General features: G+C 42.5%; 2 protein-coding genes across 2 annotated transcripts in view; one reads left to right on the top strand and one right to left on the bottom strand.

The window, feature by feature from the left end:
- Positions 1-10,480, bottom strand: part of LOC126255223 (ejaculatory bulb-specific protein 3-like) — a 32,910-nt gene extending 22,430 nt beyond the window's left edge. The window contains exon 1 of the mRNA XM_049955376.1: positions 10,199-10,480. Within this exon, the coding sequence (XP_049811333.1) occupies positions 10,199-10,412 (214 nt within the window). The 5' untranslated portion in view covers positions 10,413-10,480. The remainder of the gene's footprint in view (positions 1-10,198) is intronic.
- The window catches only part of LOC126260842 (peripheral plasma membrane protein CASK-like), a gene marked incomplete at its 3' end in the record, with an annotated part of 722,990 nt that overhangs the window by 576,341 nt on the left and 123,352 nt on the right, over positions 1-23,297 (top strand). The window lies entirely within an intron of this gene.

Genomic DNA, 23,297 nt, shown 5'->3' with positions numbered 1-23,297 from the left:
TTCATGGCAGCAACGTAGCATATGACGTCGGATGCTCCATGGGACTTCTCGCGGGTGCTGTTTTTTTTTATGCAGAGAGGTCGCGATGCTAGAAATGGTGTTGGCCCAACCTTAGCTTTGATGACAGCTTCTACTCTCGCAGGCATACGTTCAGTCAGGTGCTGGAAGATTTCTTGGGGAATGGCAGCCCATTCTTCACGGAGTGCTGCACTGAGGAGAGGTATCGCTGTCGGTCGGTGAGGCTCGGCATAAAGTCGGCCTTCCAAAACATCCAAAAGGTGTTCTGTAGGACTCAGGTCAGGACTCTGTGCAGGCCAGTCCAATACAGGGATGTTATTGTCGTGTAACCACTCCGCCACAGGCCATACATAATTAACAGGTGCTCGATCATGCTGAAAGATGCAATCGCCATCCACGAATTGCTCTTCAAAATTGGGGGGCACGAAAGTGCTTAAAACATCAATGTAGACCTGTGCCGTGATAGTGCTACGCAAAACAACAAGGGCTGCAAGCCCCCTCCATGAAAAACACGACCACACCATAACACCACCGCCTCCAAATTTTACTGTTGGCACTACACACGCTGGCAGATGACGTTCACCGGGCATTCGCCATACCCACACCCTGCCATCGGATCGCCACATTGTGTACCGTGATTCGTCACTCCACACAACGTTTTTCCACTGTTCAATCGTCCAATGTTTACGCTCTTTACCCCAAGCGAGGCGTCGTTGGGCATTTACCGGCGTGACGTGTGGCTTATGAGCAGCCGCAAGACCATGAAATGAAAGTTTTCCCACCTAACTGTCAAAGTACTTGCAGTGGATCCTGTTGCAGTTTGGAATTCCCGTGTGATGGTCTGGATAGATGTCTGTCTGTTGCACATAACGACCCTCTTCAACAGTCGGCGGTCTCTGCCAGTCAACAGACGAGGTCGGCCTGTACACTTGTGTGTTGTACGTGCCCCTTCACGTTTCCACTTCACTATCACATCGGAAACAGTGGACCTAGGAATGTTTAGGAGTGTGGAAATTCGCGTAAAGACGTATGATACTAGTGACACCCAGCCACCTGACCACGTTCGTAGTCCGTGAGTTCCGCGGAGCGCCCCATTCTGCCCTCTCACGATGTCTAATGATTACTGAGGTCGCTGATATGGAGTAGCAGGCAGTAGACGGCAGCACAGTGTACCTAATATGAAAAACGTATGATTTTGCGGGTGTCCGGATACTTTCGATCACATAGCGTATATACTGCGAAAAATAATGGTCCTACAACGCTCACCTGAGGTATGACCGAGGTTATTTTTACGTCTGAAGACTTCACTCCGTTCAGAATAACATGCTGTGTTGTACTTCCTAGAAAATCTTCTGTGCAGTCACACAGTTTGTCTGATATCCCGTGGGCTCGTATTTTGTTCATTAGGCGATAGTGCGGAACAGTATCGAATGTCTTCCGGAAGTCAAGGAAAGCGGTATCTGCTGGGCGCCTGCATCTAATGCATTCTGTGTCTCGTTGACGAAAAGAGTGAGCTGGGTTTCTTACGATCATTGTTTTTGGAACCCATTTTGGTTCCTACAGAGGAGATTTTCGGCCTATAGAAATTTCATAATACGCGAGCATAAAACATATTCCAAAATTCCACAAAAGACCGACATCAGAGATAAAGGCCTATAGTTTTGTGCGTCCGCTCGACAACCCCTCTTAAAAACGGGAATGGCTGTCGCTTTTTTCCAGTCAGAAACACTTCGATCCTCCAGATACCTACTCTACGCTGCTTCTAGATGAGGGGCAAGTTCGTTCGCGTACTGTATTTAGAATCATATTTGTATCCCGTCAGGTTCAGTGGCCTTTACTCTGTTGTGCAATTTCAGTTGCTTTTCTGTCCCATGTCAGCAATTTCGGTATCAGCCATTTTGACGTTCGTGCGACGATTTACGGAAAGTATTACAGTGTGACATTCCTCTGTGAAACAGTTTTGGAAAAAGAAGTTCAATATTTCGGCCTTTTCTGTGTCATCCTCCGTTTCAATGCCATTATGGTCACAGAATGTCTGGACAGAGCCCTCGATCCATAAAGTGATTTAAAATAAGATCAAAACTTCTTAGGAGTTTCTGACAAATCGATGGACAGAATTGTACTTTTTAATTCGTTGAACACTTCGTGCGTGTTTCTCCTTAAGCTGATTCTAGCTTCGTTTAATGTTTGTTTGTCTGTGAGGCTTTGGCTACGTTTAAATCTGCAGTGAAGCTGTCTTGGCCTTCGTAGCAGTTTCCTAATGTGGCTGTCGAACTACGGCAGGTCCTTTCCATCCCTAACAACTTTGCTCGGTTCATATGCGTCGTAAGGCGTATTGTACAACACTCTAGAATTTTGCCCATTGGTGCTCAACATAATAAGCCCTGGAGATGAAATTTTCGCACTCTCCGTTCAGGTAATCTGAAATTTGCTTCTTGTCGCTCTTGCTAGGAGAAAATTTTTTTTGCCTTCCTTTGTATTCTTATTTTCAGCCGTTTTCAACGATGTTGTAACGGCCTTATGATCACTGATTCTCTGTCCTACTCTGAGTCGGAAAGTGAGAGTCTCTTTGTAACTAGCAGGTCAAAGATCATCACGAGTCGATGTTATGATTAACTGTTCAAGGTAATTTTCCGATAAGGCACTCAATTTCAAACGATTCTCTGTCCCTACTACCAGTCCTAATCACTTGAGCTCCCAGTCTATAGCGGAGAGTTGAAATCTAAACCAAAAACTGTAATGTGACAAGGAAATTTACTTTAAGTACTCTCCAAGTTTCCTCTTAACTGTTCCGCCTTTACTGTTTCTGAGGCAGACGGTTCGTAAAAGGATTCAGTGACAATGACTGATACATATTTAATACTTGTCTTCACTCAAATTATTTCACATTCAGAATTTACTAATCTCATCAGATGTTATCATCTTTTTATGGCTATAAGCACGTCTTCTCCACCAGCGGTCAACCTACCTTTGCGATGTATATTCCAATTGGGATTCACTATTTCATTGCTAATGACTTCTGACATCTGATTTCAACCAGCTTCTGTCCGTAGTACTATGTGGGCTTTGTTACCGTTTATAAGCGAGATTAGTCACGAGACATTTCCACAGACGCTCCTGAGCTTAACTGATAATATATTAACATTTCTTGGGTCTTCGATGACGAATGCTACTGTGGACAGAGAAGGTATTTCACCGGGCTTATGGAGGCAATTCTCAGTCCTGAAAAACCAACATGTGCACGCCACACGTATTATGCTACCGTAGGTAGCCGCCCATTGCGTATAGTGCATGCCTGGCCTTTTAAAGGGAACCTCTCAATTCTCCACCCTACAGCGGAGATCGAAAATTTTTCGTCCGATACCGTCGCTAAATCATCTGAACCTCTGATTTAGACCAACCATTCGGCTCGAAACCAGAGGACCATTATCCGTTCTGGGAGCGAGGCTGCAAAACGATAGCTCCGGTTCCACCTGGCGGGGTAGGAGTCTTCAGCGCCTGGAGAAACCGAGAATGGCCTCTGAACCGAGGCAGCAATGTCGTGTCTACATGAGCCACAGTTTGCAGCCGAATGACCCAGGGCGCTCAGTCGCTGCCGGGACAGTCTCCTGCAATTTTCCGACGAGGTCGCCCAGCAGACAAAGAGTGGACAGTGGCCTTTTTTCCCGATCTACTCTGAGCATTGAGTATACACTTTGTAAGGAAACTGCAACTCTCGAGGAAACTGCAAGTCTCGATGTAGCTTCAGTTTATGAAAACAGTTATCTTGGCGGCAACATCAGACTCCGTCGTCCACTTACGCTTAGGTATCGATTTTGCCATATGACAGTCACTTTTGGTCGATCCTGTACTGGCGTAAGACAAAAATTTCTTAAGTATCGCAACTGTCATTAGGGCATATTCAACGCTGTTGAGGCTGCAATTTTTAACCTACTTCAAATCGTACAAGGAAAGTATCCTGCAAGGGCGTCTTTGTGCCCTTACTTTGTAAACCTTATCAAGGATCTACACTCAGCTCACAACGAAAGTATAAGCACATTATTTCCCTAATACACTGCTGCGTCTTTTCTTGACTTCGCTCAACTTTTGGGCCCTAACGTATTTTCATCACCTGTCCATAACTGCAGAACTCTTCGTATGTAACTGATGCATACTGCCTCACTAGGAAACTGAAGCACCCAGAAGGGGAGGAAGAAACAAAATGAAACTAAAAGTGTTGAAGGGTATGTGATGTTATTTCAGCGATTACGGTAGGGAGTCAAATTTACAGTGAGCTTGGGAGTTTGCACAATCTCTGGCCTCTATGTAAGTATTGATTTGGTTGGGAAGGGTGTGATAAAGACTTAGTGTCCTCTCTAGAGACAAGCTTGCTCACAACTGTTGTAAGTGACACTTGATGTCCTCGATACGGGCACTGTGACGGAATTGACACCGAGCGAGGTGGCGCAGTGGTTAGCACATTGGACTCGCGTTCAGGAGGACGACGGTTCAATCCCGCGTTCAGCGATCCTGATATAGGTTTTCCGTGATTTCCTAAATCGCTCCAGGCAGATGCCGGGATAGCTCCTTTCAAAGGGCACGGCCGACATCTTTCCTCATCCTCCCCTAATCCGATGAGACCGGTGACCTCACTGTCTGGTCTCCTCCGCCAAAACAACCCAACGGAATTGACGACGGAGCCGGCCCCACGCGTGTTCTGTCGGGGACAGATCTGGAGATCTGTCTGGGCACGGGAGTTTCTTGACATCACGCAGGCAGTACATAGAGACACGTGTCTTGTATTGACGAGGATTGTCCCATTGGAAAATGTCACCATGATATTGCCGCACGAGACCTAACACGTGAGGATGGAGGATGTCCGTGACGTACCGTTACGCCGTGAGAGTTCCCTCAGTCACGGAGAACGATAGCTCCTTACACCATGACGCCAGAAGTAACATCGCAGTGCCCCTCCGAAACACTTGAAGAATAGGACCTCCTCCAAAGGCCGGCGCCATACTCGCCGACGATATTCGTCTAGGGTAGTGCGGAACCACGATTGATCACTGAACACAATGAGGTGCTATTCAACAACAGTCCATGCTTTCCTGTCACGGCACCCCTCCAAACGCAACAGTCTGTGTTGTAGTGTTATCGGCAGCATATACAGTGGGCGGTAATTCCATAGTAGATTGTTACTAGTCTCCGACCAATGGTGCGAGATGAGACAGAATGTTGCAGGGAGTCCATTATTTTTTCTCGAATGGTAGGCGCATATGTGAAGAAGTTACGATGTCCTTGGTGCACAATATGGCGATACTCCCTTGTGTTGGTCAGACGCCGTCGACTGGAGCCTTGACGACGAGTATGCCTGCTCTGACATTCGTATGCAGTCTAGCGTCAGGGCATTGTCACATCCGAATGCCCCACAAATCTCTATAACGCACTATTCGACCAGCCGCGGCATCTCAGTGTCCTGTAGTGATCACCTAACACCTGACGCTTTTCACGCCTCTTGTACATCGTACCAGACCTGATTACAACACTAAAAACGAATGGTACTAATGAATCTGATAGCCATTCTATCTGTCATAGAGAACTGCAACTGTTAATAATTTACATACTCGCTGATGAAGAGAACGATACGAAGGTAACGTTGACATCCAACAACTTCATCTGTGTATTTCACTTTTTTTCAGGCAGTGTGTAATAACAGTCATGACGGACAAATAATTAACTGCCGGCCGTTGTGGCCGAGCGGTTCTAGGCGCTTCAGTCCGGAGCCGCGCTGCTGCTACGGTCGCAGGTTCGAATCCTGCCTCGGGCATGGATGTGTTTGATGTCCTTAGGTTAGTTAGGTTTAAGTAGTCCTAAATCTAGGGGACTGATGACCTCGGATGTTAAGTCCCATAGTGCTTAGAGAGAAATACTTACCTTGTAAGTGCCTGCACTAAATATAATGCTGTATAGTGGCACTGCTTTCAGTATGCTTACGTACACGAGGGTGGACCGTTTTCCTAATGCCTGGAGATGGCTTTAAAATACTTATTTCCTATCAGTTTTTGGTGCGGTCCTACAAGTGCATTGCATTTCTGGAATAAGCGTGACCATCTGAGCAAATCTTACACTAGAACATTTAATTAGTTCAAAAATGGTTCAAATGGCTCTGAGCACTATGGGACTTAACTTCTAAGGTCATCAGTCCCCTAGAACTCAGAACTACTTAAACCTTGCTAACCTAAGGACATCACACACATCCATGCCCGAGGCAGGATTCGAACCTGCGACCGTAGCGGTCGCCCGGCTTCAGACTGTAGCGCCTAGAACCGCACGGCCACTCCGGCCGGCACGAAAAGCGATGGTGAAACATATTGGTTCATACTCGCTGAAGAACAGCCTGCAGCGCCTAGAACCGCACGGCCACCGCGGCCGGCATTTGCATTTAATTAGTAGTATTACTTAACCGGTTTACACAGGATACATAGTGTAGGTTGTTCAGTCGTGTCTGACGTTGCTTCAGATAATTCGCAATGATTGTGTAATTGTACACACATTCTGCAGTAACTCATATGTTTATACTTAAGAGAACGGATAAACATTGCAAGAACGAGTACCATTAGTCATTAACCTCTGTTGCGGACAATGTGTTCGCCTGGGAGACGCATTGCAGCTATTGTAGAATTATATACGTGCAGTCGAATATTAATTGGAACATTGTGTAAAATGGATAGGTGGTGACTATTTCTTTTGCAACGAGCTTAGTCCCTCGTACATCCAGCGTCATCCATCTCAGTTCTAGAGCATGTTCATTTGTTGTTTCACAACTCGTGGGCCTGGAGACCTATTTGACATCACATGTCGCTCCAGAACTGTGCCATCATGATCAGATGCTCTTCTTTCGGACATGAGGATGTAATCGTGGTGCGCAAAAGTTGCCTGTCCTCTTTCCGATCACAAACATCAGGGAGAGAAGGGGTAATGGCGCGGGGTGTGTTTGACTTTGCTGCAAACTATGTATGTGTGTTGAAGGCTGTTCTTCAGCGAGTATGAACCAATATGTTTCACCATCGCTTTTCGTGCCGGCCGGAGTGGCCGTGCGGTTCTAGGCGCTACAGTCTGAAGCCGGGCGACCGCTACGGTCGCAGGTTCGAATCCTGCCTCGGGAATGGATGTGTGTGATGTCCTTAGGTTAGTTAGGTTTAATTAGTTCTAAGTTCTAGACGACTGATGACCTCAGAAGTTAAGTCGCATAGTGCTCAGAACCATTTTGAGCTTTTCGTGTCTTAGTCCTCACATCTCCAATTCGAAAGGAGGCGCTACATTATTAGTTGAAAGGGAAATGGAAACGGAAATCTTCTAAGTAGCCAGATGTGCACTATGACGGGAAATACCGCAAAACTATTCGCACAGTTTGTAATCGAAATGGACATTGAATTTTTTGTTGCGCTCATAACCTACAACATTTCATGTAATCTTACGTCTGCTCGGAAGGTGCATTTTAAATTTCGGCAACTTGGCTCTCTCACGTAAAGATACAAAAAGATACCAAGGGCAACAGATATATTTGTCAAACATTCAGACTATACGAAAAAGAACTTTCGCTAATAATTGGAACAGCTTGATGTACATAGCCTGCCACGTCCAACGGGCATAAAGAGACGGTGCAGTTATTTGCCGTTGACTTAACAACCTAACGGCCAGTTATTGGCTGCCTGTCATTTTTAGAATGAAATCTATATTGAGGGTAAGTTATATTCAATGGTGCACTGATTTTATTATTTACTATTGTAACGCATCTTTTCCAAGTTGATTGGAATGAATTGTCGAAGGAGTAATTATACCATCCGAACTTTTGTCCAGGGAGTCATTTTACGTGCTTCAGTTGCGATGGATCTTCGTAGTCTCTCAAAACAGGGCCACAGTGTGGTTCGCGAATTTTGTGGCAGCTGGAATAAACTGTGCTGTTTTCGTAAAATCTATAATGTTGGATTTTGGAGTGAATTTCTAAGTTCCATATCATTGAACTTTCATCCATTTGTTTGTTGAGCTCACTGGACATTGTTAGAAGCCGTTTCGAGGTTAAACGAAATTCAGTAGTAAGAACTTGCAATTCTTCGGATCGGTAAAGAGCAGGGAGCAGTTTATCAATCTGTTGACGGTTTAATACTACTTCGTGTGAAAACGAGATGGATACCCTTGTGAGAAAGGTATTTCAGTAATGCAGTTAAGCAGACGTGTATGGGTGGCTTTCAAATAACGTTTGCTATCATGTCTACAGTGCTAAATCCTACTTCTTGTGGAAGGCCTTTAACATCACTAAGGACGCTGTGCAATAAAATTCGGATATAGTCTTGCCTATCTAATATGCTCGGTCGGTACAGCTGGCCGAGGGCTAATTCATGTTTCTTTTTTTTTTTTTTTAACGAATATTAGACTATAGATTGAGGGGACGATAGAGATACGCTTGAAGGTCTAGGTTTTGAGCCATTCTCAGTTTCCGACAATCATTCAGGCCTTGCGTGCGTGGAAATTGGAATCGCCGCTGCAGCTGCGGACTGGCTCCGTCCAAGGTCAACAACAAGCAACTCCGCAAACGCTTGTTAGATTTTCTAGTTTGAAGCAATGCTCGACTGAACTTACGCGCTGCACCACAGCTGTGTAATGCTCAATCCCAAGAATTTTTATTTGTTAGTTTCTTTTATTTTTTTATGTAACCTTTTTCAGTAAGTGTAGACTCTTCGCCTACATTTTCACAAATTTTACAGATAATTACATGTTGATTCTCTCTGCCAGCGAAGTTTCTCATCGTATTTCCAAGTTTGTGGGAGTGCGTGCAGAGGAGCTGCTGATAAGTGGGTTCATATGTAATCAGAAGTATGACGTAACGATGAGGTGTGAATATCTTAGTTCGTATTTTGCCGCAGTACGTAGCGATGTATCCGAATTTAGTCGGTACTAAAATTTCACTGTCATGTTTTTATGACCCACTACGGCTGCTTATAGGTATGTACGAGCTATGAGATTCAAATAAAATCCAACACGTATTTACGAGAAAGCAGTAGGCGACACATTGAACTCTCGAATAACTGATTGACTGGTTGATTTGTGGTCGTAACTGTTCTCGTAACTGTCGTTGTTTTTGTTGTGTTCAGTTAACTTACTTTGCCACTGATAGTCTGTACCATATTTTTTGAATTTACCGAGGGAATTGTTCCAGCTAATTAAACGGATGTACGGTTGCACTACTTTTAATCTTTTAGTAGACAAAAGAAATTAACTCTCGTCCTGAATTCTACGGTTGGAATTAAGTGCAGATTGTATTAAGACATAAAAATGTTTTGCAGTAATTAAGACACTAGCCTAGTGAGGAGAAAGAATACAGTCCACTTACTCTATTCGAGCAATATACACAGTCAGATTCTTGTGACGGTTTCTTTTCCTATCGTCGCCCGACTAATGTTTGATTCGTCTTTAATGAGCTCAATATCAACAACATTTTGAATACAACATAAAAATTAAGGACTTAGTAACCCCCAGAACTGTGTTGGAGATAGTCCCTTATTACGAGTAAATATGATCGTAAATCATTCCCACTAAATAAACTTATAAACTCCCGCTTTTGCGTAAGGCTACGCGATTTTTTTAAAAAATAACAGCAACGTTCTGTATATTTAAGCTGACATAGCACATAATACGGCAGAAATATTGAAACAACTCTTCAAGTATTTGCCACTACTTCGTCCAAAGAGATTCAGGCCGTTTTGCAGAAATATGGCTCGAGTATATTTGGTCCCTTTCGGGTTGTGTGTGGTCTTCTGGATGTTGTGCTATGTGGCATTTGTTATTATTGGGATTTTAGAGCGTTACGTGTATTCACAAACGTTATGTTGCAATGCACCTGCAATGAAACATGTCGCTTTCCATAAGCATATAGCGAGACCTAAACATATACTGTAATTACTGTAACAATTTAGTAATTCCATATCCTAAATCCGGAATACAGAGTATTACTGACTAATTAATAAACTGAAGGCTGATAAAAGAGCCAAGCAGTGAATCTCGAAACCTGTTAGTTAGGCATATAATGAAGTGTAGCGTTAGCTGTCCCACACCATTGCGAGGTTACGACTGCATTAAAATGTTATCCCTCTGACAGTGGCCTCAAGGAAGCGCGCAGCAGAGGAAGTTGTGGAATGCTTACTTTTCAGCTTCAGTCCGTCGGCGTCGCAGGGCATTTTGTCGAGGACACACTTTATGTGGCGCTCGACTGCAGCTCGGTCCGACAGATAAGCTGACCAATCGGCGTTGATAAATGCGGTGAGAGACGGGTCCTGATGGCCTGCAGCGGCGGCAGCAACAGCAACAACAACAGTGGCGAATGCAGCCAGCGGCAGGAGCTCGCGGCACGCCCACATCCTCACTGCTGTCAGAAGAGCGGCGAATGCGCACTGCCTGGCCTCTTATACCGCCGTTAACGCCAGCCCGCCGCCGAGCGGCGCAATAAGAAGGCGACTTGCCTCCCAGCCGGTCCGCTGCGATTTTGCCCTCCTCACTGCCCCCCCTCCCCCCCTTTTCCTTACCAGCACAGTTTTTCTGGTATTATCGTGAGATTCTAAGAACTGCGTCACGGTAACATTTCTTTCCGTAGTAGAGCATTGACCTCTGTCCCAACAATTTTTATTATCAGAAACATCCACGTGTTGAAAAGGAGTCGAGGAAAGCTAGATTTCAAAGCTCCGTCGACATCGATGTAATGTTACAGAATTTAACTAACCTCATTTTTGCGACTGACTATACTCAGTATTGAGAACAGTGACAATGTGAGACGTTCCGTGTTGTTCCTTGATTTCCTGTGTTTGACATTTTATTAATTAACTATTCGTCTTTTTCGCAGTTAAATCTCGCAGTTTTCCACTAAACAAACTTTTGATGGATCATTATTCTCGTTTCACCTTAATATTACAGTAAATAGGTCTTTCGTTGTGACAAGAGCTCAGTAGCGACGAAGATTGTTGGGTTGGAGAATTACAATATTCGCAGACTGTCATAGGATTTCACTCCTGGAGACTCTATGAAGAAGTTTAAGACTTAACTCATATTGGTTCATGGTCTGCCAGTTAGAAAATGTGCGCTCCATATCTTCTTGCTGGCCAGCCGGTGTGGCCGAGCGGTTCTAGCCGCTTCAGTCTGGAACCGCGCGACAGCTACGGTCGCAGGTTCGAATCCTGCCTCGGGCATGGATGTGTGTGGTGTCCTTAGGTTGGTTAGGTTTAAGTAGTTCTAAGTTCTAGGGGACTGATGACCTCAGAAGTTAAGTCCCATAGTGCTCAGAGCCATTTGAACCATTCTTCTTGCTGGAAAAATACTGAATATGAAAATTACATAAACTGTATTGCGTCGAAAATAACCTGCCATCGCATAAAGCCGCACTGCTAAATTTCGAGGAAGGTAAAAAAACAAAAAAGCATGAAAATAACCCACACAAAGATTGAGAGAATAAAAACTACCAAAAATTTATTTGTACTTACGTGTAAGACTTAGGTATGTACCATAAACATTTGTTCCAACATTTGATGCAACACATGGGTAACATATATTGTATTATTTACCCTCGTGACTATTAGTACCGGTATTCACTCCATCACTCTCACTCCTATCATTTTCTTTATTATCTTCCTGCAGTGCGTCTCTTCCCACAGTACGTCATCCCCAGTGCCACCCAGCGCATTATTGAACTCCTTCATGATGGACTCTGATGATGTTGAGGACCATGCAGTAAGAATCCACTCGCACCATATGGTGTAAGGACGTGATCTTCTTCCAGGAGCCAATCTGAATACATTTTTCTGATGTTGTCCTTGAACGGCTTGTTTATCTACAGTGAAGAGCCAGAGAAACTGGTACACCTGCCTAATATCGTGTAGGGCCTTCGCGAGCACGCAGAAATGACCGAACACGACGTGGCACGGACTTGGCTAATGTCTGAATGAAGTAGTGCTGGAGGGAATTGACACCATGAATCTTGCAGGACTGTCCATAAATCCGTAAGAGTACGGAGGGGGGGCTAAACATCTTCTCTGAGCAGCACGTTGCAAGGCATCCCAGATATGCTCAATAATGTTCAATGTCTAGGGAGTTTGGTGGGCAGCGGAAGTGCTCCTGGAGCCACTCTGTAGCAATTCTGGAAGGGTGGGGTGTCGCATGCCCTGATGGAATTGCCCAAGTCCCTCGGAATGCTCGTTGTACATGAATGGATGCACTGATCAGACACGATACTTACGTACGTGTCATCTGTCAGAGTCGTATCTAGACGGGTCAGGGGTCCCATATCACTCCAAATGTATACGTCCCACGCCATTACAGTGCCTTCACCAGCTTAAACGGTCTCCTGCTGACATGCAGTGTCCGTGGATTCATAATGATCTCTCCACATGTCCATCCGCTCGATACAATTTGAAACGAAATTGACCCGACCAGGTGACAAGTGTCCAGTCATGAGCAGTTTAATGATGATGTTGACGGGCCCAGGTGAGGCATAAAGCTTTGTATCGTACAGTCATCAAGGGTATACGAGTGGGCCTTCGGCTCCGGTAGGCCCATACCGATGATGTTACGTTGAATGGTTCGCACGCAGACACTTGTTGATAGTCCAGCACTGAAATCTGCAACAATTTGCGGAAGGGTTGCACTTTTGTCACGTTGAACGATTCTGTTCAGTCGTTGTTGGTCCCGTTTTTGCAGGATCTTTTTCTGTTTCCAGGGATGTCGGAGACTTGATGTTTTACTGGAATCCTAATATTTACTGTACGCTCGTGAAATGGTAGTACTGGAAAATCCCCACTTAATCACTGCCTCTGAGATGCTGTGTCCCATCGCTCGTGCGCCACTATAGCACAGTGTTCAAACTCACTTAAATCTTGATAACCTGCCGTTGTAGCAGTAGTAACCGATCTAACTACTGTGCCAGACATTTGTCTTATATACTGTAGGCGTTGCCGACCGCAGCACCGTATTCTGCTTGCTTAATAGCTCTGGATTTGAATACGCATGCCTATACCAGTATCTTTGGCTCTTCAGAGTAGTACCTGCAGTTTGAAGTCATTGCTGTAGGTATTACGACAAGATCTGTGTTATGTACAGCAAATTTATCTTTTACTTCAGCAGTTATATGTCCCTTAAAAGCATCTAAAACTAGCATGACTTTCCTGGCAAGCGTTGCCATAGGTCTGCAATTCCAAACACTAGACAACCAGTCATCCATCAGTTGCGTTGTCATCCAGCCCTTTTCTTGGCAATGAATCACGGAGCCCATTAGGAAAGTTTGGTTTTAGCATGGTTTATCTCTTCACAGTGATGCAACGGGATAACTTTCCTCCAACGGCCGTAGCAGCTAACATCACAATTATTCTGTTTTTTTTTTCATTCTCGCTTCTTCTTACATACTTTTTATTCGTATCATGTGTAATGTTGTATTGCTCGGCATGTCAGAAAATATTGGCGTCTCCTCAGCATTGCCAATCTGATGAAAAAGGCATGGGTGACACCATCGCAACTGGATGACGTCATGCTGTAAGTTCATCAGCTTCTCCTCGAAATCTGCTGGCATTATTTGTGCTAGCGTAGTACTTTCGCCGGATAGCAAGGCCATTTCTCCGCATAAACCGATGACACCAACCAATATTCACACGAAATTCTCATTGTTGGCCACTAAAGTCTTTTGCGATATTAAAGACATTCAGTTGGACAATTTCTCTTGAGATTGGCATCCCATCTTTCCTCTTATCTTGCACTTAGGAAAGAACCCTAACTTCAAGTTCGGCCTACTTGCCACATTTCAGTCGCCTGACCGACTTTTACATTGAAATTGCCTCTGTCCATTTTTCTTCTGAAGGAACTCATTGTCGTTCATTAGGTTCGTCCAGTCCATACGTACTTCCGGCCTCTCTGTTGGTTGTGGTTTTGGCATAACTTACAAATTTCATCGTTACTGTGCCAAATTACTTGGCTCGATGGTGGTTTTCGCTCTGAATAGTCGTTAATGTCATAAATCAGGCTTCCTTACCAGCATCCAACTGAAATTGAATTATAAGCTAACGGACTATAATGACAGACCTTTATAACGTTAACGTCAGTAAAACACCGGTAGAAATTTGCATTGTTGCGTTATAAAGTGCCTTGTCGCCAGGTTCTGCTACAAACGGCTGTTGTATTGTTGGAGATTAGCTTAAATATTGGACAGCAGTTGTTTGAAAAGACAAGGTATTGGATATAAAACGCACCCTAATTTTCCGTGTGTGAAATTTGGATAAAAAGTGCGGCATATTATCGGGTCAATATGATCTATGAAAATAAAACTATCCACAACCATGTGTTGCTGACCTACACCGAGGTGATGCGCATAGACAGTTTCTCAGACAACCATACTCTCCTCATTGTCTTCAGTAGAGGACATAAGTTTCTACTTAATCATCTCTTACCAAATAAAGATTAGTATTTTTTCGCTCGAAGGCTAGGTTCATGTCTTTTAAAATACACTATGATTTTGAAAAATAGGTCAAACTGTGGGAGATGTTGACGGATAGGATAAGAAATACATAAATGGTAAAACGATGTAATATTCTATACAATGCTTTCCAGTGTAAAACGCGTCGCCATATTACTCAGTGTTGTCAGAAGCCGTCATTGCCTTCCCCGGATTTACGCACAAGCCCCTACGTACACTGATCACTCATTTTAAACCAAACTACCATCCAACATGCATCCGAATGTCTTTATAGACATCATGAATGCGTTTTTCATTGCCTGCGTATCTCGGAGCTTCGAAAGAGAACATTTTTCGCATATACTCCTGGGTTGGATACAGGTCTTCATACCGTTTATTTGGAGCTGTATTACCTTACGCGGTTTATCGATTGGGAAGATGATATCCAGGTTGTACTGTGCGGTGCTTCTCAAAGTACGAAAAATCATCAAAAATTCAATATGTCTTTTCAGACATCGTTGTACACAACTACCAGTTTAGGTGAAATTGCTCCTCGCGGTATTATATAACTGAAGAACAGAGGCGACACGTTACATTTTTTATATTATTTCCAATTACAAAAGTGAAAGTAATTAATTTTACTTATCTCGTTTTGTTGAAAACGTGTAAATTTTCTTCTCATTGTAGGCACAGTGGTCTAGAGGTAAGACAGATTCCTAATGGATGCAGAAAGATATTAGGTTTTTCAACTGTAGAATTTCTTTAAATCTGTAATAAAAGTTGCAGGTTTTGCTGTTCACAAATATCACATTTATTGCACGCTTTCAAGTAATTATCCTTCAGGTAAGCTTATTGTAGATACACCGCTAACGCAGGGAAAGCTTGTTACGGAACCAGCAATGACTTAGCACGTTGCTACCAGCCTCCAACAACAGCCACCTCACAGAACCAGCAAATAGTACAGATTACGTACGTATCAGAGTGATTCTTTTACGTAGCTATTGACCTACCTGTTGATGACATTTTCTGTGAAATTTTATAATTCATAATTTTAATTTCGATAACGTCAGGTGAACTCATTGTTCAGTAATTACGATTATTTTGAAATAAATAAAATATATATAATAAGTAAAACGATGCTTCTAAAAATTAGTCATTATCATTTATGCCTGAACACGTACTTTGGATATAAGTGCACAAAACCTATCGTTAAAACAATATAAATGCAAGATCACAATTTTAACTCTGTGGAATTGTGTCCTGAATTCATCGCACGTATTGAATACTCCAGTATGTGACAAAAGAAGGGCCATTGACCAGTTCCATTACAAGGTGCACCACCATGTAGTAGCCACATGACTCCATCGAACAACCAAAATCTCTTGTTTCAGCAGGGGAAGCAGTATGTGTCGCAAGCGGTGCTTGATGCGCCTCGCCTCGAAGCGGGTAGCTTTATTGATTTCTGTAGTCCATTGAAATACTGTCTACAGACTGTTGTTCGGTATGCTTAAAATCAGCTCTAGCACGGAACCATACTTTTTGCGGGCAGTTATTCATTAGAATGTTCTTGTCCAATATTTTCTCAGGGATCGCCTCCCGGAGTACGTTCTCACTGTTCATAATCACCCTGTAAGATGTTCAACCATTTCGTCCAGAACAGTTCGCGCTGATATGTGAGGCTGTGTGTATGCTTTCTCTATGGGTTAATGGATTATTCCAGGCAATTCCAAATATTTTCAGTGTTATTAAATCCCGTAAATTGTAAGGTGGAACAGATTGCTCCTGAATGCTATTCATGCAAGGCAGTTTACCACGTAAACATGAGAATTGGCGTTATGAAAGAGGAATTTGGTAAAGCTTCGGTCTTCACTAAAACAACAAAACTTCCTTGTCGACCATCTTTCCCCAGCCTTTCTGATTCAAGTTACTTATTACTTCAGCAGTGCGATCTGTTTCGTAGTAGTTGACATAAATTCAAAAAGTCACAGGATCGTTAGCTTACAACATTCCACGCAAACACATCTTGCGGAAGTCTTTGTACGATCAACGAAATGGAGCATCTGATAATCAGACGGAATGTGACTCCAGTGACTGCATAAAACCTTTCCAATCTTCCACGGTTCAATGTTGATCTGGTTCCGTCCGTTGAAACCTAATCGCTTTGGGAGCGGTAGTGAACAAAGCTCTTCCGTGTGCTCTTCTGCCAGAAGTATCCATAAGATGCTGTTCTCTTTGGAGTGTTCGTTCGAATGCTGGTTATGAAGGACCAGCATTGACGTTCTCAACAATTCCCGTCTTATACTGAAGCTGTTTCTAGACACAGGCTGAGACTTATACTTCCGACGCCAGTTCGTGATGAGCATCTTTCGGCTACAGATTTTAGTTCTCCTCGGAGATACGGATGTCTGCCATATCTAGCTGAAACATAGGACAACGTGTGACACTACAACTGCGAAATCGATCACTTCGTTCCCAGAATGGCGTTTGATACGTCCGAATACAATCACCACCTTTTATCACTCCGTTACATCGGCTTTCATCATATGTGTCGAACGAGACAGGTATCGTTATGTACCACATACGAGGATACAATGATCAACAGCGGTTGACTGTCCAGTAAACTAGTACGTATTAAATTCCATTAATGCTAAAGCGAGAAAAGTTCCCCGTAGAACCAGAAAAGGCAAATAAATAATTTTATTCGGGTTTTCATAAGGGATGTGACTAACGAAATAATTTATTTCTGATTCTGATAATGAAATAACAAATTTTTGTTCAAGCTCTTTAATCGTTGTAATAAGGAATTAGTCCAGAGACACGTAAACAGTGAAATTCCGAATAATATAACCCTTCGTCGTGCGTCTATGGGGCCGTATTTTCAGTTGGACAATGACCGTTCCGCCGATATAACTGCAGCCTGTAACAAGCGTTCTTTTTCCTTATCTTTACGAACCCTTCATGGCACTTCAGCAGCAGACGTCTGACTTTTACTGCAGTGAAATAAAATGCTATAGTCAGATGCATTCAGTGGGGACAAACGTCAGTTTTCTCAGTGTACATACATTGGACAAAAAGCGTGATTATCTTTCCATAAACATAAATACGTAATTTTTGGAACTTCATGTGTGAGCTATATGTAACACAGATAAGGTATTTTATTTTCCCCTTCTGATGTGAAATCTCGAGGAAATGGTTTGTAGCAATATCACATTTATGACGTAGTTCTATTTTCTTGATCTGCAGTTATATCGAACGATACAGTCTTCCAAAGATGGTAAATTGTAGATGACCGCTTATTACTTGCTTCAGTAATCGCAACTGAAAAGGGTCTACAGCTATTATATGTGCTGTTCGTTCAGCGTGCACACCTCACGGGGTAACGTCTTCTGCGGGAATAATAATGAATGTCAAACTGAACGTACCGTTACCTTCAGTAAGCAACTAACTTTTACCTCCAGTAAGAAAAGCACCGCACGAAAGGAACGATGAGCTTAATAACAGTTTAGAAAATTCTACATCTTCATCCATACTCCGCAAGCCACCTGACGGTGTGTGGCGGAGGGTACCCTGAGTACCTCTATCGGTTCTCCTTTCTATTCCAGTCTCGTATTGTTCGTGGAAAGAAGGATTGTCGGTATGCTTCTGTGTGGGCTCTAATCTCTCTGATTTTATCCTCATGGTCTCTTCGCGAGATATACGTAGGAGGGAGCAATATACTGCTTGATTCTTCGGTGAAGGTATGTTCTCGAAACTTTAACAAAAGCCCGTACCGAGTTACTGAGCGTCTCTCCTGCAGAGTCTTCCACTGGAGTTTATCTATCATCTCCGTAACGCTTTCGCGATTATTAAATGATCCTGTAACGAAGCGCGCTGCTCTCCGTTGGATCTTCTCTATCTCTTCTATCAACCCTATCTGATACGGATCCCCACACTGTTGAGCAGTATTCAAGCAGTGGGCGAACAAGCGTACTGTAACCTACTTCCTTTGTTTTCGGATTGCATTTCCTTAGGATTCTCCCAATGAATCTGTCTGGCATCCGCTTAAACTACATTAGAATCTTTTTTAAGCATGGCTGCTGCAGCAACTGTGCAAATGTGAGATATGGAATAATAATAGCCACCAGTTGCAGAAGGTAGTTGTCAAAAGCTCTTGACCTAGGTTTGAACTCATACAAATAGGACTTCTTCAGAAGTCTTATTACCTAGAAACCAGTATAAAATTTTAAAAGATACGTACATGTATCTGTTAGCAGCCGTGGGTACCTGGGATGGTACAAACTGGGCATGGCGGCAGCAGCAACTGCGCAAATTTGAGATAAGGAATAAAGATAGCCACCGGTTGCGGCAGGTAGTAGTCAAAAACTCTTGACCTAGGTTTCATCCCATATAAAGGGGCCTTCCGCATATGTCTTATTACCTAGAAATAAGTATAAAATTTTAGAAGATTTTATTCCATATATTACATTTGCAGATTTGCTGTTGCAGCCATTATTAAGACTCTAACGTTTGTACCTGCCCAGGTATCCAGTGCTGCTACCAAATACATGGATGTATCTTTCAGAATTTTGTATTGGTTTCTGCGTAACAAGAGTTCTGAAGGAGGACCATTTATATGGGTTGAAACCTAGATCAAGAGCTTTTGACTGCTACATTCCGCAACTGTGGCTGTTTTTATTCCATGTATATCCTACATTACTTCCTACCTCAGGATACGTTTGGTCATAGAAAACACCAGGATAAACGTAAAAATAAGACGATATCCTACCAACTATGAAACATGTTGACGATTTCACGAGCAAATGATCTGGGTAGTTACATAATAGGTTTGGAGGGAACACTGAACGATAAGGCGTTTAATTCCGCTTTAGATGACAATTAGTCCAGTCAAATAGCGGATATACCTTGCAAAAGGTGGGGTAGAAGAGTATATTTTTTCAACTCGTTCATATGGTTGGAAAGATTAGAAAACAGAGTTTTGCCAACAAAATTTCGCTTGGGAAAACTTTCTGCGGTCAAAAAACTTGGAAAATTTCGGCCTTTTTTCAGTTTTTTCAAAATATTCCATTTTTTTGCTCCTATCGCTTTAACATCTAGTTTCTTTTTTAAAGAGCACAAAATTCTTTACAAATTTGATTCTTGCCATTTTTTTCTACTCCCAATATCTAAGGCGCTACAGCGCCTCAAACAATACCAATTTTTCAAATTTTGATTATACTGGCAAGATACCTTATTTCTGAACACTATTTTTTCAGTTTCCGTTTGTGTTTTATAAATACATTATACATCATGTTATATTCTGGAATTTACCACCTCACTTTCAGGTATTCAATTTCTCTGTATGCAACATGAGGATTGCTGGGCACCCAATTATTATGATTCTTACATCACTACCTGAAGTTCAGTATGGGCCACCTCAGCCCTGGTATTTGTAAAACTATAAATATAAAAATACATCATTAAGAGACATAGACATACACACACGCACACGCACGCGCGCGCACACACAAACACAGAATGAATTGTCTCAGGAAACTGAACTATTATTAGCTGCAATAGGCAAACTAATTAGGTAGGTAATTATTCTTGTGTATAAAAGCCACACAGCTGACATTAAAAATAGGTAGCTTTATTACAATTAAAATGCATTGTCGGTTACTAAAAAATGTTGACAGTTCTGGGTGTGTAATACTTGTAATATCGCACTTTAGCGCACTTGAGACAGATATGAGCATCACTTCCAACGTTTTGATGGGCCAGGTTCCTCAGTGTCACCAGAAATACCTTGAGTTACGGATTCAGGGTCTGTTCATAGAGTTGATCCCAAATTGACCTCTTCTTTAAACAGCGAGTCAGCCTCAGCAAGTTCGTTGATTTCGTCAGCGGTTTCCTCAACATTCTCCATAACATCATCTTTACTGTCTTCATATACAAATTTTGGCACATTTTCTCAGTTGACCCCAATACATTTCTTGCAAATTGAAGAACATTTCAAACCCGCTTTTCTGCAGGATCACTCTCCGCCACAGTTCAGCTTGCATGAGCATGAAACTATGTGAAGAAGTGCTTCAGGTGCTGGATCTTGGCTCATTATAACGGGTATTGGACAGTGGTCACTGTGATTCCAGCCCCATTTCTCAGGAGGTTTCCAGTTTCCCATCCAACTTTAGACTTGTTGGTAAGTCAGCAACGAATGATGTTGTGCAGCATCTTGTGTAGGTGGCAACCGTGCAAGATTCAGTTTGCTTTTTGTGGCAGACTTGGTGAATAGCTGGTACCGCAAATGGTCTAGTGTGTGGGAACTGCTGACACCTCCACTATACAATGCGATAGTAGCCTGTTCTCCTGCTGTTATTATTTCTTCACGGGTAGCATGTGGTTTATTGAACGTGCAAAGCGCTGAGGTTAGGTGTTTTCGCAACAATTTTTCCTTGACCACAAAAAGCGGATGTTGTATCACATCCAAAAAGGCGTGAGTGAACAGAATATATTCACTGTCAAACTTGTAAGATGCAGTGGAAATCGACTTGTCTTCTGCATTTCCTGGCTTTAAGAAAAATAAGTTTTCAATGCCTTGCCCCAAACCGGTCATGAGCACAAGCAGGTCAACATCTCCTACAGTGAAAACACTTCCAAAATCTTTGGTTCTTGAAATGGCAGATGTTACAATCATAACGTCAGTATCTTCTTGTGCCTGGTGCACGTCAATGCTACACTCCAGAAATTCCTTTTTAAGAAGTGTGATCAAACGCATCTTGTCTCGTTCGTTGTACAAGAACTTGTCCTGAGGGACTAGGTTCACCATCTCTGATTCAACCACAACGTCAACCGAAGAATGTTTTTTGGACCTACGAATCCTCTCAGCACTCTTTGTGCTACATTTGTCTCCCTCAAATGGATACCCATCAAATACAATAGCAAATTGAGATCCAAAATGACGTTGCAGCTAAGAAACATAGCTTTGGGCTATTGACTTGAAGCAAACATTTCGAGTCCAAGTCACTTTGTGGATAAGGTACCCTCCCTCAATGACAAAAAATTTACTCGATCCACTTGACTTCACATCTTCCACTGGAACGAAGGCATTGTAGAATGAAGATCTTGTTCCTTTTCGCATGCCTTTTTCTGAGAATAGGGACATTGGGTAAGGAGCAAGTTCATATTTCAGAAAGGCTTTTAACTCTTCTTCACTTTGTTTCATTAAACAAATCCTTTGGAAAAGAGTTAAAGGATCAACAGGAGTAATTTTAGTGCTCCCAGCTTTTACAGAAATGAACGCAGAAAGGAGAGTCACAACTTCATCTTTTCTACGGAACTTTACATCGTGGAAATTGTCACCAACTATTCTTTTCATGCCTTTTCCCCCTTTTCGTGACACATATGACAATCAACATCCTCCGTTCCGACAACACCACTGCTGATAGACATTATAAAATCACTTTCAGGGAAGGGAGGGTGCACTGAAAACCAATCACGACGCTTACGCAAGTCTATGCCATCTCATTCGATGCGACAACTTCCTGCATCTACATGCTGTTCTGAAGTTACTGCGCTCACTTCGGAATACGACTCAATTTCTTCACAAATGTTCTGCATGTGAATCATACCCAATGTCCATCCGACGTGAATGTGATCGTAGTTACTGAATATGATGCTGTTTGTCCTGGCCCTGCAGCAGAGTGAGATGGTAAATTCCAATTAATAACATGATGAGTAATTTGTTTATACTACACAAATAGAAACTGAAATAACAGTGTTCAAAATTAGGTAATTTGCCACTTTGCTCGAAATTTGAAAAATTGGTATTTTTTGACGCGCCGTAGCGCTTTAGATATTGGGAGTAGAAAAAAATGGCAAGAATCAAATTTGTAGAGAATTTTGTGCTCTTTAAAAAAGAAAATAGACGTCAAAGTGATAGGAGCAAATGAAACTGAGATATTTTGAAAAAACTGAAGAAAGTCCGAAATTTTCGAAGTTTTTTGACTGCAGAAAGTTTTTCCAAGAGAAATTTTGTTGTCAAAACTTAGTTTTCTAACCTTTCCAACAATATGAACGAGTTAAAAAAATAACATCTTCTACCCCACCTTTTGTAAGGTACACGCTTTTTTTCTGACAGTTTCACTGGACTAAATGTGCTTCCAGTGGCGCCGGCATTACACCTAGTAGGAGACAGCGTGTTCCAAGATAATGCCCCCAATTACGTAGTTGCTAAATGTCAAAGATTGGTCGATCAGCACTTTCAACTTCTACACTTATAAGATTTTGTCTTCAGCACTGTGTAAATCACTTTCACGCTCCTCCAGCGGAAATTTGGATTTTCTGAAAGTGTCACGTGCAGATTTCATTGTGCTGATATTTCGATTTTGATGAGAAATTTTGTGTCATCGGCTTTTGTTTGTAACAGTTTTCTGGTGAAACAACCAAATGTCTGTTTTACAAAGAAACCTATAATTGAGTCTGTTCCAATATAAAAATCTTCAACAGTTTTTACTTCTAACACAGAAGCTAAAACTAAACTTAGTCCGATAAGGCTTCGGATGGCCCAAACGTATCGACTGATCGCAGTTTCAGTCTCAGCTGATGGTCGTCAATGGATGTGGATATGGAGTTGCCAGCTTTCGTGGCGCCGTGTTATTGTAATTGTACATTCACCATGAATACGACAGATGTTAAATTCTATTATGTTTGAAACATTGTGTGTCAAATAAAACAAACATACCTCATTTATTTTTGTTTAATGGAGGATTCAAGGCAAGACGGTGGCTTAACACATTTTGCCAACAGCAAGACTGATACTGCACAAAGCTTGATTTGGAAATGG

The sequence above is a fragment of the Schistocerca nitens genome, chromosome 1, assembly GCF_023898315.1.
Source record: "Schistocerca nitens isolate TAMUIC-IGC-003100 chromosome 1, iqSchNite1.1, whole genome shotgun sequence".
NCBI classification, from domain to species: Eukaryota; Metazoa; Arthropoda; class Insecta; order Orthoptera; family Acrididae; genus Schistocerca; species Schistocerca nitens.
The sequence above is the reverse complement of the archived record's forward strand: the minus strand, read 5'-3'. Positions and strand labels throughout refer to the sequence as shown.